The 12,572-nt window shown below is 50.8% G+C and overlaps 2 protein-coding genes across 6 annotated transcripts in view; one reads left to right on the forward strand and one right to left on the reverse strand.

The window, feature by feature from the left end:
* LOC311426270 (uncharacterized protein) overlaps positions 1 to 12,572 on the reverse strand; it is a 448,189-nt gene that overhangs the window by 200,349 nt on the left and 235,268 nt on the right. The window lies entirely within an intron of this gene.
* The window catches only part of LOC311426284 (CBP80/20-dependent translation initiation factor-like), a 172,489-nt gene that overhangs the window by 142,819 nt on the left and 17,098 nt on the right, over positions 1 to 12,572 (forward strand). For all 5 annotated transcript variants that reach the window (XM_084502553.1, XM_084502556.1, XM_084502552.1 and 2 more), the window contains one exon: positions 6,681 to 6,836. In XM_084502553.1, coding sequence (XP_084358679.1) covers positions 6,681 to 6,836 — 156 coding nt within the window. The remainder of the gene's footprint in view (positions 1 to 6,680; positions 6,837 to 12,572) is intronic.

Here is a 12,572-nt window from a genome sequence, read left to right on the forward strand (position 1 = left end):
AGCAAGGGGCCACGTCGCATGCGTGGAGCTTAAAATAAGAATGCAGCCTGCTGGCAAGCTCCAGCTGGACCAAAAGAACCCCCACCTGCATGGGTGTTTTTTCAGGCACAGAAGTGGCCCCTGAATGGATGCCAGGAATGGTGTTGGGGCTCCAACCTCACCCTGGCACAGAGGAGGGCTGGAGGAGTCCCATCAAGCCATCCACCCCTGTAACAGCAATTCAAAACAGTCCATGTATGTTTGCTGGGGGAGTTATGTTCATTTTTTTCCATGGAGTGGTGGGGACCAGCAGTGCTGTGGTTCCTGGGACAGGCAGGGATCTGCAGCAGCAGGACTGAGATGTGTGGTAAAGCTCTTCCGAAATATCCCAGGGGAGCAAGCCTGAGAAGCGGGAGCTGCCTCCTCCAGGCATTGCCGTGGGGTGTCCTGCAGGGTCGGGTCAAACAGGTGCCCCGGCTGCTCTGATGACCACCCAGTGAGTCAATTAATTTGTGTGTCTCAGCATTACTGAGACCTTTCTTAGGAAGATGAGCTGTTCCAGCCAGGTCCAGGCTCGTGGGAGAAGCAGGGCTTTCAGCAGCAGTGACAAATAGCTGTTAGCCAGCTGAGCTAGCACCCCACCGGGGTCTGTGAGCCCAGCCTTAACCCAGAGTGGGGCTGGGTAGGAAGGGCAACAGTGAAAATTAAGTAACAAGGAAGACAGCTCTGTCACCTGGGTACTACTGGAGGACGGGTTGGCCAACACCCTCTGGTGAAGCAGTCGGGGTGCCCAGCGTGCCCCCACCTCTTCTCTCTATCTATTTTCAGAGCATATGTGCTCTTGGCATTATCCCACTTGAAAATTGGCTGAAGAAATGCTCCTGCAGTAACGAGGTATGAGGCTTTGTGACTGACAGGATGCTAATGTCTTGTGGCCGAAATGGGATGCAGTGCAGTTGAACCGTGCGCTCCACTGACCCTTGGGACATGGCATCTGCATCTCAGTGCTGGTTCTTCTCCCTCTGCAAGAGAAAAGGAGAGAGGTGTGGGATGTACTTGGGCTGCCTCCTCCCCACTCTACCTTTTCTGTGCAGACTGTGTGTCCACTCAGAGGCTCATTAGAGAAGATTTTTACATCAGGCCAACTGCTAAATGGTGTTAGCTGTTCCTCATGGCCAGACAGGGCTACTTCATCCCCTGAGCCATTCCAGAGCATCCACCCAGACGGTGCTCCAGGATCTCCAGCAACTACCAGATTAACAGCAACGCTTCTCTGTTTGCAAAGCCATTATTAGGCTCCCCCTCAGGAGCTGTAAAACTTGACTGAATTAATAATTAACCAAGGACCTGTGAGCCTCCCTGAGGCAGTCGTGAGACACCCATGCCGGGTGGGTGGTCCCAAGTGTGGGACCAAATGGAGGGGTGGTGGAGGGACAGGGGGCATGGGTTTCAAGTGACCCCTCAGTTGCTCATTTTGGGATGACGGGGTTATTTTGGGTATGCAGATGGGTAATACCCTCCGCTGCCGTTGGCTGCAGTCTCTGATTATCTTCTGCCTCAGGATAGGTACCCCAAAAAACGAGGAATTTAAAATTCCTGGATGTTGCTGATGCTGGGAGCTTGCCTGGCATCTCCCAGCAAACCTTCAGGAGTGCCGGGAGTTTTCCGACCCTCATTTCCCCTTCCTGCCCAATTCCATGTGAGAGGAATAAGCAATATTTCCACAGTAAGAGCAGGCAAAACCTAGCCGTTTCCTCCTTGCAAGATGTGTCTATCCAACAGCTGCAGGATCTTTGGTCTTGTGGAATTGGGCTGCGGCATTTCACATCAGTAGGTGCCCATGCAGTGGTTTTTACCCAGACCTTCACCATGCAGCACATTTTGGAGACCGCTGCCATACACGTTTAGAAAGATGGTGGTGTAAAAAAATGACAGAAACACAGAGCTGTGGCAATGAAGAAGCCAGATCCATGCTGAAAGCCACCAGTTTCATTTGCTGCTCTTGCCAAAGTGGCCAGGACTGCCTGAGAAGAGATGGGTGCTTGTGCACCTGACTGTGGAGCCAGCTTGAGGAAATGCCATGATGAAAGCCCGTGGGAGTGAAATGCCTCATGGATGGGTGAAGCCCAGACCTTTGCAAGGCCGGGTACAGAGTGTCATCTGTAATTTAAAGGGTTTATCTGCTTTAAATGTCAATAGCTCTTTTGTTAGAGTGATAATAATTGTTACAATTTGCATGTCTCAGTCACACACCCCAAAGTGTTGTGCAGAGGAAGATGAGTAAATTGTTCCCACTTGCCAGCTGAGAAATCAGGGTACAGAGGTGATGGGAGCCCACGCAGGACTGAAAATAAATCTGTCTCCTGTTCTGCTATTGCCAAGTCCTGCTCTCTGCTTGGAAGCTGTTAGCTCCACTTTTTCTTTTTTTTTCTGCACTGGGCAGCCATGGCGTGGTGGGATTTTGGTGTGGTCTTTGGGCACAGGCAGGGGCCAGGAGTTCTGCTTTTAGAGGAGAGGAAGAGAGCCCGTGGAAGAGCTGCCAGTCCCCCTTCGTGTCCCACAGTCAACAAGGATGAAGACAGCACAGGAGCTTTTGGCTGCAGCTGTCGGTGCTGGAGCAAGGGCTTAGGTCTGATGGTCAAGATGCAGTGCTGCCCTTCTTCCTCCTTGATGCTGCTGCCCACCAACAGCAGGAGAGGAGCAGAGGAGGGATTTTTCTCCTCTCCTTGGGGTTCTTCTGTCTTGAGCCTGGTATTTAGGAGATGCCACGCCTGGGCCAAGAAGCAATAGCATTGCATGAGGTGCATCCAGATGAGAAGAGGGCTTTGACTTGGGTGCAAGAGTAGAGAGCCGCACGCAAACAGCATTTTCTGCATCCCTTGCTGGCAGAAGCTTGGCAGGAGCTTCAGCTTAAGGACTCCTTGCCATGCAAGACATTCCCAAGGGTGTGCCCATCCTTGTAGTGCATGGGCATGGGCCACCCCTGGCCTGCCCCTCATGCATGGAGGATCCTAACGTGAAGAACGTGCTCAGCCTTTTGGGTTGTGCCCTGAACTTGTCCTGTCTGAGCCCCTTCACAGGTCTCCTTGGCATCCCCCCACTTGCTGTGGGGTTTCCTAATGATCTCTTCTCTCAAACCAGGCCAACCCTGATACCTGGTATAAATACATTTTAGTTTAAACTATAAGTGCTGGAGGAAGGTCATCCAGTAAATGCACTCAGCTTATCTGCAGGCCGGGGCACCCCCAAATTAGTAATACAGTTTGTGTTTAAAAATACAGCCAATTTGATGAAAGATAATTTGTTTACTGCACTGACTTCACCACCTAAGCAGGCCAATCCACAGGTTATTTTTGTATAACTCCACAAGTCATTTCCAGAGCAAATAAAGTTCACGGGGCAGGGCAGTGGCTCTGCCGTCTGGGTTCAGCCCATTTCTGAAGGGTTTTGTGATCCAGAGGTCTGTGGGTTAGACGTGGCAACATGGGACATGGAGTTTGTCCCTGCTTGTGCAGCCCCATGGCTCTTCCCTTCTCCCACTGCCTTGGTCCAGCTCATCTGTTTTGATGGCTAACTCCTTGGGGACCTGTTTGAATTGCTCTGCATGTTCTCCATGCCCAGAGCAAGTCCAGCTGCTGTGGAAGTTTGACTCCTGGGGAGCCCAACTCTTGCCTGTAGACAGACATGGTCCAAAACTAATTCCACCTGTCAAGGTGCTTTTCCTACTTTTTCAAAGGAATCCATATCATCCCTCCTTCTGCAGAGGGACACATCAGGCACAAGGGTGCTGTGATGCTCACGCAGCCAGAGGCAGCAGTGGAGCCCAGTTGTCTAAACAGATGCCAAGGCTGCCTGCTAATGGCTTTTCCAGCAAGGCTTTCCCCCATTTCTACGCGAAGCCGCAGCATGAGAGTCTTGCTAATGCAACCTGAAATGTTCTCCCTGAGCTTTGTCTGCTCCTAGAGGCTGCCGTCATCCCCATCTCAGCTCTGCCGAGGTTTCTGTCTCGGATGTTACAGATTATTCAGCTGTGGAGAGGGTTCTGGGGCACTAGCAACGTGGCCGTCACCGCATTAAATAAAGTTGTTCAGAGCTGACACATCACTGAAATACTCAGCATGCTTTCCTAGGCAGTGGAAGGAGTCACGTAAATAACTGGCTGCGAGTAAAGGCGCTTGTGCAACATGGCACAGGTGGAGGCTGGTCCCCTGTGGTGGTGGCCTCCAGGAAAGCCCTGGGGGAAGAGTTCACAATAAAGAAATGGAAGCGGGGTTATCACAGAAGAGAAATCTAACTGTTTTCTCAGTCTGGGAGCATTCCTGTAGTAGTCACATGGGTGTTTGCAAAGGGCACTGAGCAAAAGTTTGCAGGCTCTGCAGAGGCTTCCTCCATGCTCCAGCCTCCCGCAGCCTGCCCTGGCTGCAGCTTGTCCCAGCCTTGATGGGAACATCACGGTGGCTCTTCTGGGCAAGGCTGAGGCTCTGCCTGAAGCTGATAGCACAGAAAGGCTTTTTCTCTTCCCAGCGGCCTGCCACGGGTTGCTTCCAGTGAACGGCAGTGCCCTGCTCAGCCAGGAAAGGTATGCTTTCTCCTTGCAGCCTTGGAACTGGCAACAAAACCCACTTGTTAGCACCATAAATCCCTCCTCTAACCTCAAGGCTCCTTTAGGGTGGCTTCTAGGGGTGACGGAGGGACTGTCACGTACACAGGGAGGTTTTTTCCTCTCCTGTTCTTGGCTCATCCACCTGAAGCCCGGTGTGGTTATCATGAGCAGCTAGGAACTCCCCAGTGTGCACCAGGGATCTCAAAACAGGCAATGCCCAGGCACTTTTTTGGCGGCCCCTGCTGGACGATGGGTATGGGAGGAGGTCTCAGGGCATCAAGGAAGAACCTTGGCACCCAGAAGGAGTGGCCATGCAGAGGAACAGGGCTGGAGGCTCCCTTGGTGCAGCCAAGGGGCACGGGATGCTCTCGTTGGCTTTTTTAATTGCTCAGTAGTCAGGAGGACATTTCTCTTTGGTTTTGGTTTGGTTTTCTTTGCCAGTAAAGGTCAAGCAAAGACTCCAGAATGAGCAATTCAATAACCCTGGGGTGACAACCTGAGCTGGCAAATATCTCTCCTCCACCACCAGCCTGTGACCAGCTGAGTAATGAAAGGAAGAGCTTTGCAGACTACCCCAGAGAGCCTGAAGAGACCAAACAGTGTTTGGCTGCAGGTTGATTTCAGTCACAGACACAGTTGGGCAATTGCCTTATAGAAATGTGTGTAGAGAGGAATTAGTAATCACTGTTTGGTTAATAAGTGGCTTGGGTATTTTACAAGTCTTTTTCCTGCATATGCAATTTTTTTTCCCTTTTGTAGTGAAACATATAAATAGCTCCTTTCTTGGATCTTCTATGCATACAGTGCTGTCATGAAAATAATCATGCTTTTGCCTGGCATTCATTAGTAGCTGCTTTACTTACCTTTGCTTCAAAAGAAATGACTCCCATGTGTTGTCCAGGGCATGAGAGTGATCTTTGGTGTGGTGGCTTTTCTATCTTTGGCTCTACAGAGTACAGCTGCAGGTTGGAGCACGAGGAGCAGCAAAGCCTTTGTCTCGGGCAGTAGGAATAAAGTGAGATGAAAAAGATACAGGATAATTTATTTAGTTGCTGGATTTAAAACATTGTGCAAACTGTGCTGGGAACACAGACTGTTGAGAACGAACTTGTCCTGTTCTCTGATTTTCCCCTACTTAGTGCCTACTAATTTTTAATAACAAGGAAAGGTCACTATGGAGACAGACAAGTGAACTCATGTGGGACATCTTGCAAGAGGCTCTGCAGCATCGCTCAGAGCCTAGGGAAGACCTCTCGGCTCCGAGTGGTGCGCACACTCTAGTGCCATCCCACGTGGTGGTGGTGCCCTCTAGAAAGTTTTTTATTTGCTTTTCTCTGTTCCTCCTTGCTCATTGCCACACGCTCCCAACACACACATACCCCTTTTCATGTCCTGCCTTTTGGCAAACCCTTTTTTCCTCCCTGGCTGGAGGACTGGTGGGGGAGGCATCTGCCTCCCTGCTCGTTCACTCCCGGTGTTGCTCCATAAATCACATCATCCTCATAATCCTTGGTCATGGCAACCATCAGCTCAGGAGCAGAGTGACTTTTTAATATCAACTCTGTGCTCCCCTAATCTTCTGGGTGGGCAGGCAGCCAGGCTCTGCTGTATGTCTGTGAGACCCCAGGGAGCAGGCAGAGCATTGGAAAGCCCCCGGCCCAACACCAGCTCAGAGCTACCTTTGCTGGAGATGCTGGATCACCAAGCCCATCCCAGCCACCAGCATCCATCGCATCCCCCAGGCACTGCATTTAAGCCACTTGCAGTCACTTTCATTCAATTTTGGTTGTGCATATGGCAAAGAGTCCCCAAGTCCATTCAAGGGGAAGGGCTGGGCAGGGGGAAGCCGTGGCAGTCATTACAGAGGCTGGCGTTTTTTCTACAGTACCTGCTTCTGGTGGCTTTGCCGTAGTTAAATTCCAGCCACTCCATTGGTGTTGAGTAATCTCCCTGCTGTTACTAAAGAGTCATTCTGTCTGTCTTCCTCCCCCCACCCTGAGTTTCAATTTCCTCTTAATTCTTCATCTAGACAGCTGTTGCCTCTCCCCTGGAGGTGCAGTTTTGCTGATGCAGCCCTTTGTCTCTGTCCCTCTTGCAGAAGGATTTCACCATGCGGGAGGAGCTGCAGCAGCGGGATGTGGAGCGCTGGCTGGGGTTCATCACCTTCCTCTGCGAGGTCTTCGGCACCATGAGGAGCAGCACCGGAGAGCCCTTTCGAGTCCTCGTCTGCCCCATTTATACCTGCCTCAGGGAGGTAATGCCTTCAGAGGTTTTCTTTCTCCGCCTTCGGGACAAGCCGTTGGGCTGCAGTGCCCGTGATTCATAGATATGTGCTGTGTGATTCCCAGATGTTTGCTTTACCCCTACGAACACTTCTCGCCCTAAGAGTACCAATGCCTGCAGGGACACTTGGCTCTTCCGGCCTGGTGTGATTCTGGTAATGAAAAGCATGTGCTCCAAGCAGGATCCCTTTGTCAAAGGGTTTGCAAAGCCCGACAATTGGGACTGCAAACCCAATGTTTAGGTTTGCAAATCCCACCACTGCAAAAATCCCCACTAAAGGAGCTAAAAAAGCTTCTTAAAAGCAGGTGAAGCCAACTGAATAGATGAGACAGACTGAGGGGAGGAAAGAGAGAGGGAGTAATAACATAGGGGACCACCTCATGCAGTGGAAACCCAGCCCTGCCATCAGGGTTGGGGACATTTCAGAGCTGGATGAGGTGAGCATAGTTCAGGTTGGGGGCAGAAACCTCACTGGGGACAAATGGGAAAGGAAACTCAAGTGTTAACATTCAAAAGAGCAGGAGAGGACTTTCCTCCATGCTGTTTTAAATATGGTTTTATCTCCTGCTGCTGCCTGTAGAGGACTTTCTTAGGAAGAAGTCTGTCTCATCGCCCAGGGTTGGAGCTGTGAGTCTCAAATTGTCAGTAGCACTTCTGTCAGGCCATAAATAACTCACTGCAAAATAGGTTCTCCGCTAGAACTTGGGCAAGGAAAGGAGAGGGAGAGGGGAAAAAAATGCCAGTAATGACTTTTTACACACATGGAATGTTTTCTCTGAATGCAAACACACTATAAACATTTTGCCTTCGCAGTAATGCTGTGGGCAGAGTTCACAGACAGTGACTGCAACAGTGAAAAAGTGTCCGGGCATTGTGATGAGGCACATGCATCTAGCGGAGGAAGTGGGAGAGGGATGCTAAGAATAGTGGAACTTCCCCAAAATCTCTGCCCACAGCAGTATGTGTCACCTCATCAGGAAGATCCTGGCGTCTAGAAGAGCCCACATTCCCCCCCACTTCCCATCACAGCCATGACACAATCCAGCCCTGATTCTGCCAGGATTTTTCCCAACCCACTCCCGTCTGCCCTTGCCATTCTGTCACGGTCGTTCTTGTTGTCTTGCCACTATGTGGGGACACGGCAGCGATCTAATGACGTGTTGAAGGATGCGAATTTCCCATATTGGATTTTTTTTTTCTACAGAATGGCTCCATAAAAAGCTTTTACTGATTATACCAAGACATCGCATAAACTTGCTTCTTAAAAACGCATCTATTCCGTAAGAGGACAGCTCTGTCCGAGTGGTTTTGTTCATTGGAGATGAAGACCCTGTAGCATGGCTGATGTGGGTGAGCCAGAGCCTTCCAGCTCTCCTGCCCTGAAACAGCTGATCCGTGCCTGCTCACGCCGCAGAGCTGGGACCCTGGCTCACACCATTCCCGTTCGATGACTTAGGGGTGGCTTTTCGTGACGCTGCTGTTGTTTTTTGCTGTTTCAGCTAATCCTGTTGCATGGGGCCAGCCCAGAACAGGACCCAGAGGCTCTGAGGTGGCTGCCAGCACAACCCTGCTCGGCCAGTCCCCGACTCACAGTGAGGGCCTCCAGCAGGGACAGGCACTTTACTCTGGGTTTTTGCTCTCCTGTGTGCTGTCTCCTGTACTCTGGGTTTTTGCCCCTAATTCCTTCCTCCTCGGTGGCTCCCTCTGTGCTGCTGCAGCTGCACTTAGCTCTCCCTGCCTCCATCCACCAATCCTTTGGCGATAAATCATTATCAGAGGCGAGATAACATCTCTGCTTCTGCCTGTCCTTTCAGCTCTTCTTGCTTTTTAGTTTCTCTGTCTCTTTCTTTTTCCCCTTTTCCTTTATAGCTTTGGCAGATTGAGCCAAAGGTCAGCAAGGGAGTTAGCAAGAGGAAGGGGAAAGTTGCCTGATGACTGTGGCAGGAATGCCTCTTCCCTTCCCCCTGCAAAGCTTCCTCTCACCAGCTCCTTTCCTTCCCCCCTCCCTCCCCCCCCCAGTAAAAGCTTATTAACACTGTCTTAATTGTGGAGCTGGGGAGGAAGCGAAGATGACAGTGAGGACATCAGTGGCCCAGGGAGGAGGAGGAGCAGGACTTGTTTTTTCTGGCAGCGAGGGAACCCGCTGTGTGAGATGGTTGTGCCCTGCTTTTTGCTGCCCGTCAGCTCTGTCCCTCTCGCTTGGGCTCGGGGACAGAGACAGCCTTGGGAAAGGTGAAGCAAGGTGGGGACAGGCGGTGGGGCTGTGCCTGGGTGCAGGGCAGCGCACCAGTGGTACACATCATGCAGCCAGACGGTGGTGCGCAGGGGCTGCTTGCATGGCTCAGCAGCTGGGCTGAGCAAATCCAAGCTGAAGTTCATCTCAGGTTAAACATATGAGTGATAAACGTTCAGGTCTGCTAGCCAATGGGAGCGGGGTGCCGCACGGGCTGAGAGCACCGCATCCCTGGGGAGCCGGGCAGCTGTGGCAGCAGGCATGGGAGCAGACATTTAATCAGAGCCCAGGAAATTTGGGTCAGAGCTGCTGCCATGCCTGGGCAACGTTTTGGGAGCCAAGTGACAGTGCCCCTGTGTGGGGATGTGGTGCCAGCATGGCAGGGAAGAGGAGACCAAGCGGGGTGGAGCAGGGAGGGACGGCCACCAGCACTGTGTCTGAGGTGGGGACAGGGCATCCTGTGAGCTGAACCCCCAGGAACCACCAGTTCACCATTGGGAGATTTGGGGGTAAGAGGTGTGCAGGCAGACAGGAAGTTGTATTCACAGCAGGGGCAAAATTGGGATTTTAGGCAAAGATGGTTTTCCAAGAAAAGTAAGAAGTGGGTGCAGCCATCATTAAAAATGGTTTGACAGAACCCAGTGAGCTTGTGTGGTGCTTTGGATTGACGTTGTGGGGTTTAAAGCTGGAGAAGGAGAATTGGTCACCTGAGCCCAGGCCAAAGTCTGGCATTGCAGGCGGCTGGGGAGTACGGAAAGGAGAGCCCTTTTTCGGGTGAGAACCAGAGGACTATTGCAGCCATCAAATCTGGGGAGTTTGTGCAAAGAATAATAAGGCATTGAGGTTAAACATAAATAAGAGAAAGAGCTTTCCTCCTATCCATCCCTCTGCGCCTGGGGGAACCAGGAGTGAGCTGAAGAGCTGAAGGAGGGTGTTGTTCCTGGGGAAGGGCTTTCCCCCAGGCCAGGCTGTGCTGTCCAGGCTCTCCTAACGCAGAACCAGTGGTGATATCCTCCAGGACCACATTCTGCCTTGAGTCCATTGTCTACCTCAATCAAAACGCTTTTAGCATTTTTAGGAAATTGTCCTGACTCCCACACTTGGTGGCCTCACCAAGAGGGATGTCCCACTGTGGTCTCCCCACTCTGGCCTCAGTTTAATTGACAAAACCACGCCAAACTTATCCCTGTAAACTTCCTCCTGCCCCTCCAGGATGACAGGGAGTGAAGGTGCTGACATTCTTGCTGCTCCAAAGCCTCTGCCCCATGCCCAAATACAGTGACCCCCCGTTCCAGCAACACTTCAGCTTGCACGTCCAAAACCAACTTCACCTTGCATCTCCACCTTGCATCTCCAAAACCAACTCCAACCAGGAGAGCAACAAAGGGACTTTGTTTCTTGACCCCGCCACATTTATTCTTTTCTGCAGCCTTCAGCAGAGTCAGCAAAATGTAGAAAATGGGTTAAGACTGGGGACCAGTAAATGCTGGTTGAACCATCAGTAAGGGCAGGAGTGCTCCAGAGTTTTGTGCCTGGTGTGACAAGTGCCCAGTGGCTACTGCAGGACTTGAGATAATAAATAATGTCATTTGGCATCTGTTGTTAACTGGATCTTACCACTTCTGCCTTCCCTAGCTCTCTCCTGGGCTGTCCTTCACCCTGCTGCCCACGACTGTGTGTGCTTGGTGGGATTGGTGTAGGTAGCCCAGCTCACTGCCCTCCCTGCTTAGTCCCCAAAGGGGAGCATAAAGCCTGGGTCCTGGGGGCCTGGCACAGCTCTTGGTGATGGCTGAGGTGTTCTGGGAAGGATGGGTGGTAGCCAGCTCCGAGCCACAGCTGTGCTCTGCAGAAGCCAGGACGGACAACTGGTGTCAGAAGGTTTGGCTTCTCTCGCGTCTCCATCCCATCCTCAATGGGATGTTGTTTGGATGCCAACCCAGGAGGTGCCTCTGGGCCTGGGAGTTGTCACCTTCCTGCCAGCCCTCTGACAGCAGGAGCAGCTTCCAGACAAAGTGTTTGGTGTCAAGTGCTGCTTTGGATGTATTTGCTTATTTTTATGACACCATCCAGCAGACAGACCTGGCTTTACATCCAGATAACCTGAGCAGTTGCCTATGGCAGTAGAGCAAGAAGGTAGAAAAACTGGCTTGCAGGACCTCAAGAGGTGCCAGGCAGTGATGTTGCTGGGGGTCCTCAAGGCACCTTGCTGACTGGGGTCTCACAAGTGCCTGTGGGCTCTGCCTCCCTCCTACCCCCATACTAACCCAATCCCAACCTTTTCCCCTGCCCCATGCTTGTTTCCTGCACAGGACTTGGTATTTTTCCTTGTTGACTCCTTGTTCTGGCCCACTGAGGTCCCTCGGGATGGCAGGGCCTTGAGCACACTGAGTGGTCCTCTTGACGCGGTGTCATCTGAAGACTTGGCAGGAGTGTGCTGCTCACCTCCTCAGTCATTGATAAGGATGCTAAATGGGGCAGGTCCTGTTATAAACCCCATGGCACTCTGTTGTCGACAGAAGGAAGACAGGGACACTCAATATGAGTGATCAGCAAGCTTCATTTTATTGCCCAAATAGCCTAACTTTTATAGTGAACTTAACAGGGGCGGACAGTGTTTCACACAAGATTATTGGTCAAAAGCACTCAGACAAACAACTACAAGAAAACAACCCCACCTGCAAGAAAACAACCCCCTTGTGGTTAGCAGTCACATAGACCTTATCCTTGAAGCCAGCTACTGGCAACAATATTTTTCTGAATTCCTCAATTGGGCGATGTGGGAACGCTGTCATGGGAACTTCTCATAGTTGCCCTGGTAGCTTGGTTTGCTCAGCTACAGCAAGCCATGGGATTTTTGCTGTTTCAAGAAATCCCTCAACAATTCCCCCCTTTTTTTTTCTTTTTTGAGCAAACCATGCCCAATATAACATTTTTGCAAGTAACCCTTTAACCACATTTATCACAATACCACATGCAATGATGATTGACACCACAGCAAACAGAATCCTTAATCCCTCTTTGACTAATCCCAGTAACCATCTAGGCATCGTCCCAAACAAATCAGTGAACCATTGATTGAAAGGATTGATACCATATTAAATCTTACTCATGTGCTCTTTCAGGAAAATAATGGATTTGTGAATTGACTCATTATGATCAAAAAGGTTTAAAGAGTACATTCCCTTAAATTTCTCCAAGTGGCTACTTCAAACAATGACTCCGTACTTGTGAAACATGATTTTGCTCGACCGATCGCAACTAGTCCTGCTAGTTGCTTACAATCGACTCCCCATTTTTCTAACAAGCACTGTAATAAATCTAGGGCTACTTCGTCCTTCATTTTCCTATGATTTTTTGCCGGCACTAATTTCCTATGATTTCAGCCTGCACTATGGCAACCTGCACTATGGCAATAAGCATGCTCTCACTAACACAGTACACAGCACACTCGCACACACAGAGCACAATTGCACA

The sequence above is a fragment of the Aythya ferina genome (genome assembly GCF_964211825.1).
Source record: "Aythya ferina genome assembly, chromosome: W".
Taxonomy (NCBI): domain Eukaryota; kingdom Metazoa; phylum Chordata; class Aves; order Anseriformes; family Anatidae; genus Aythya; species Aythya ferina.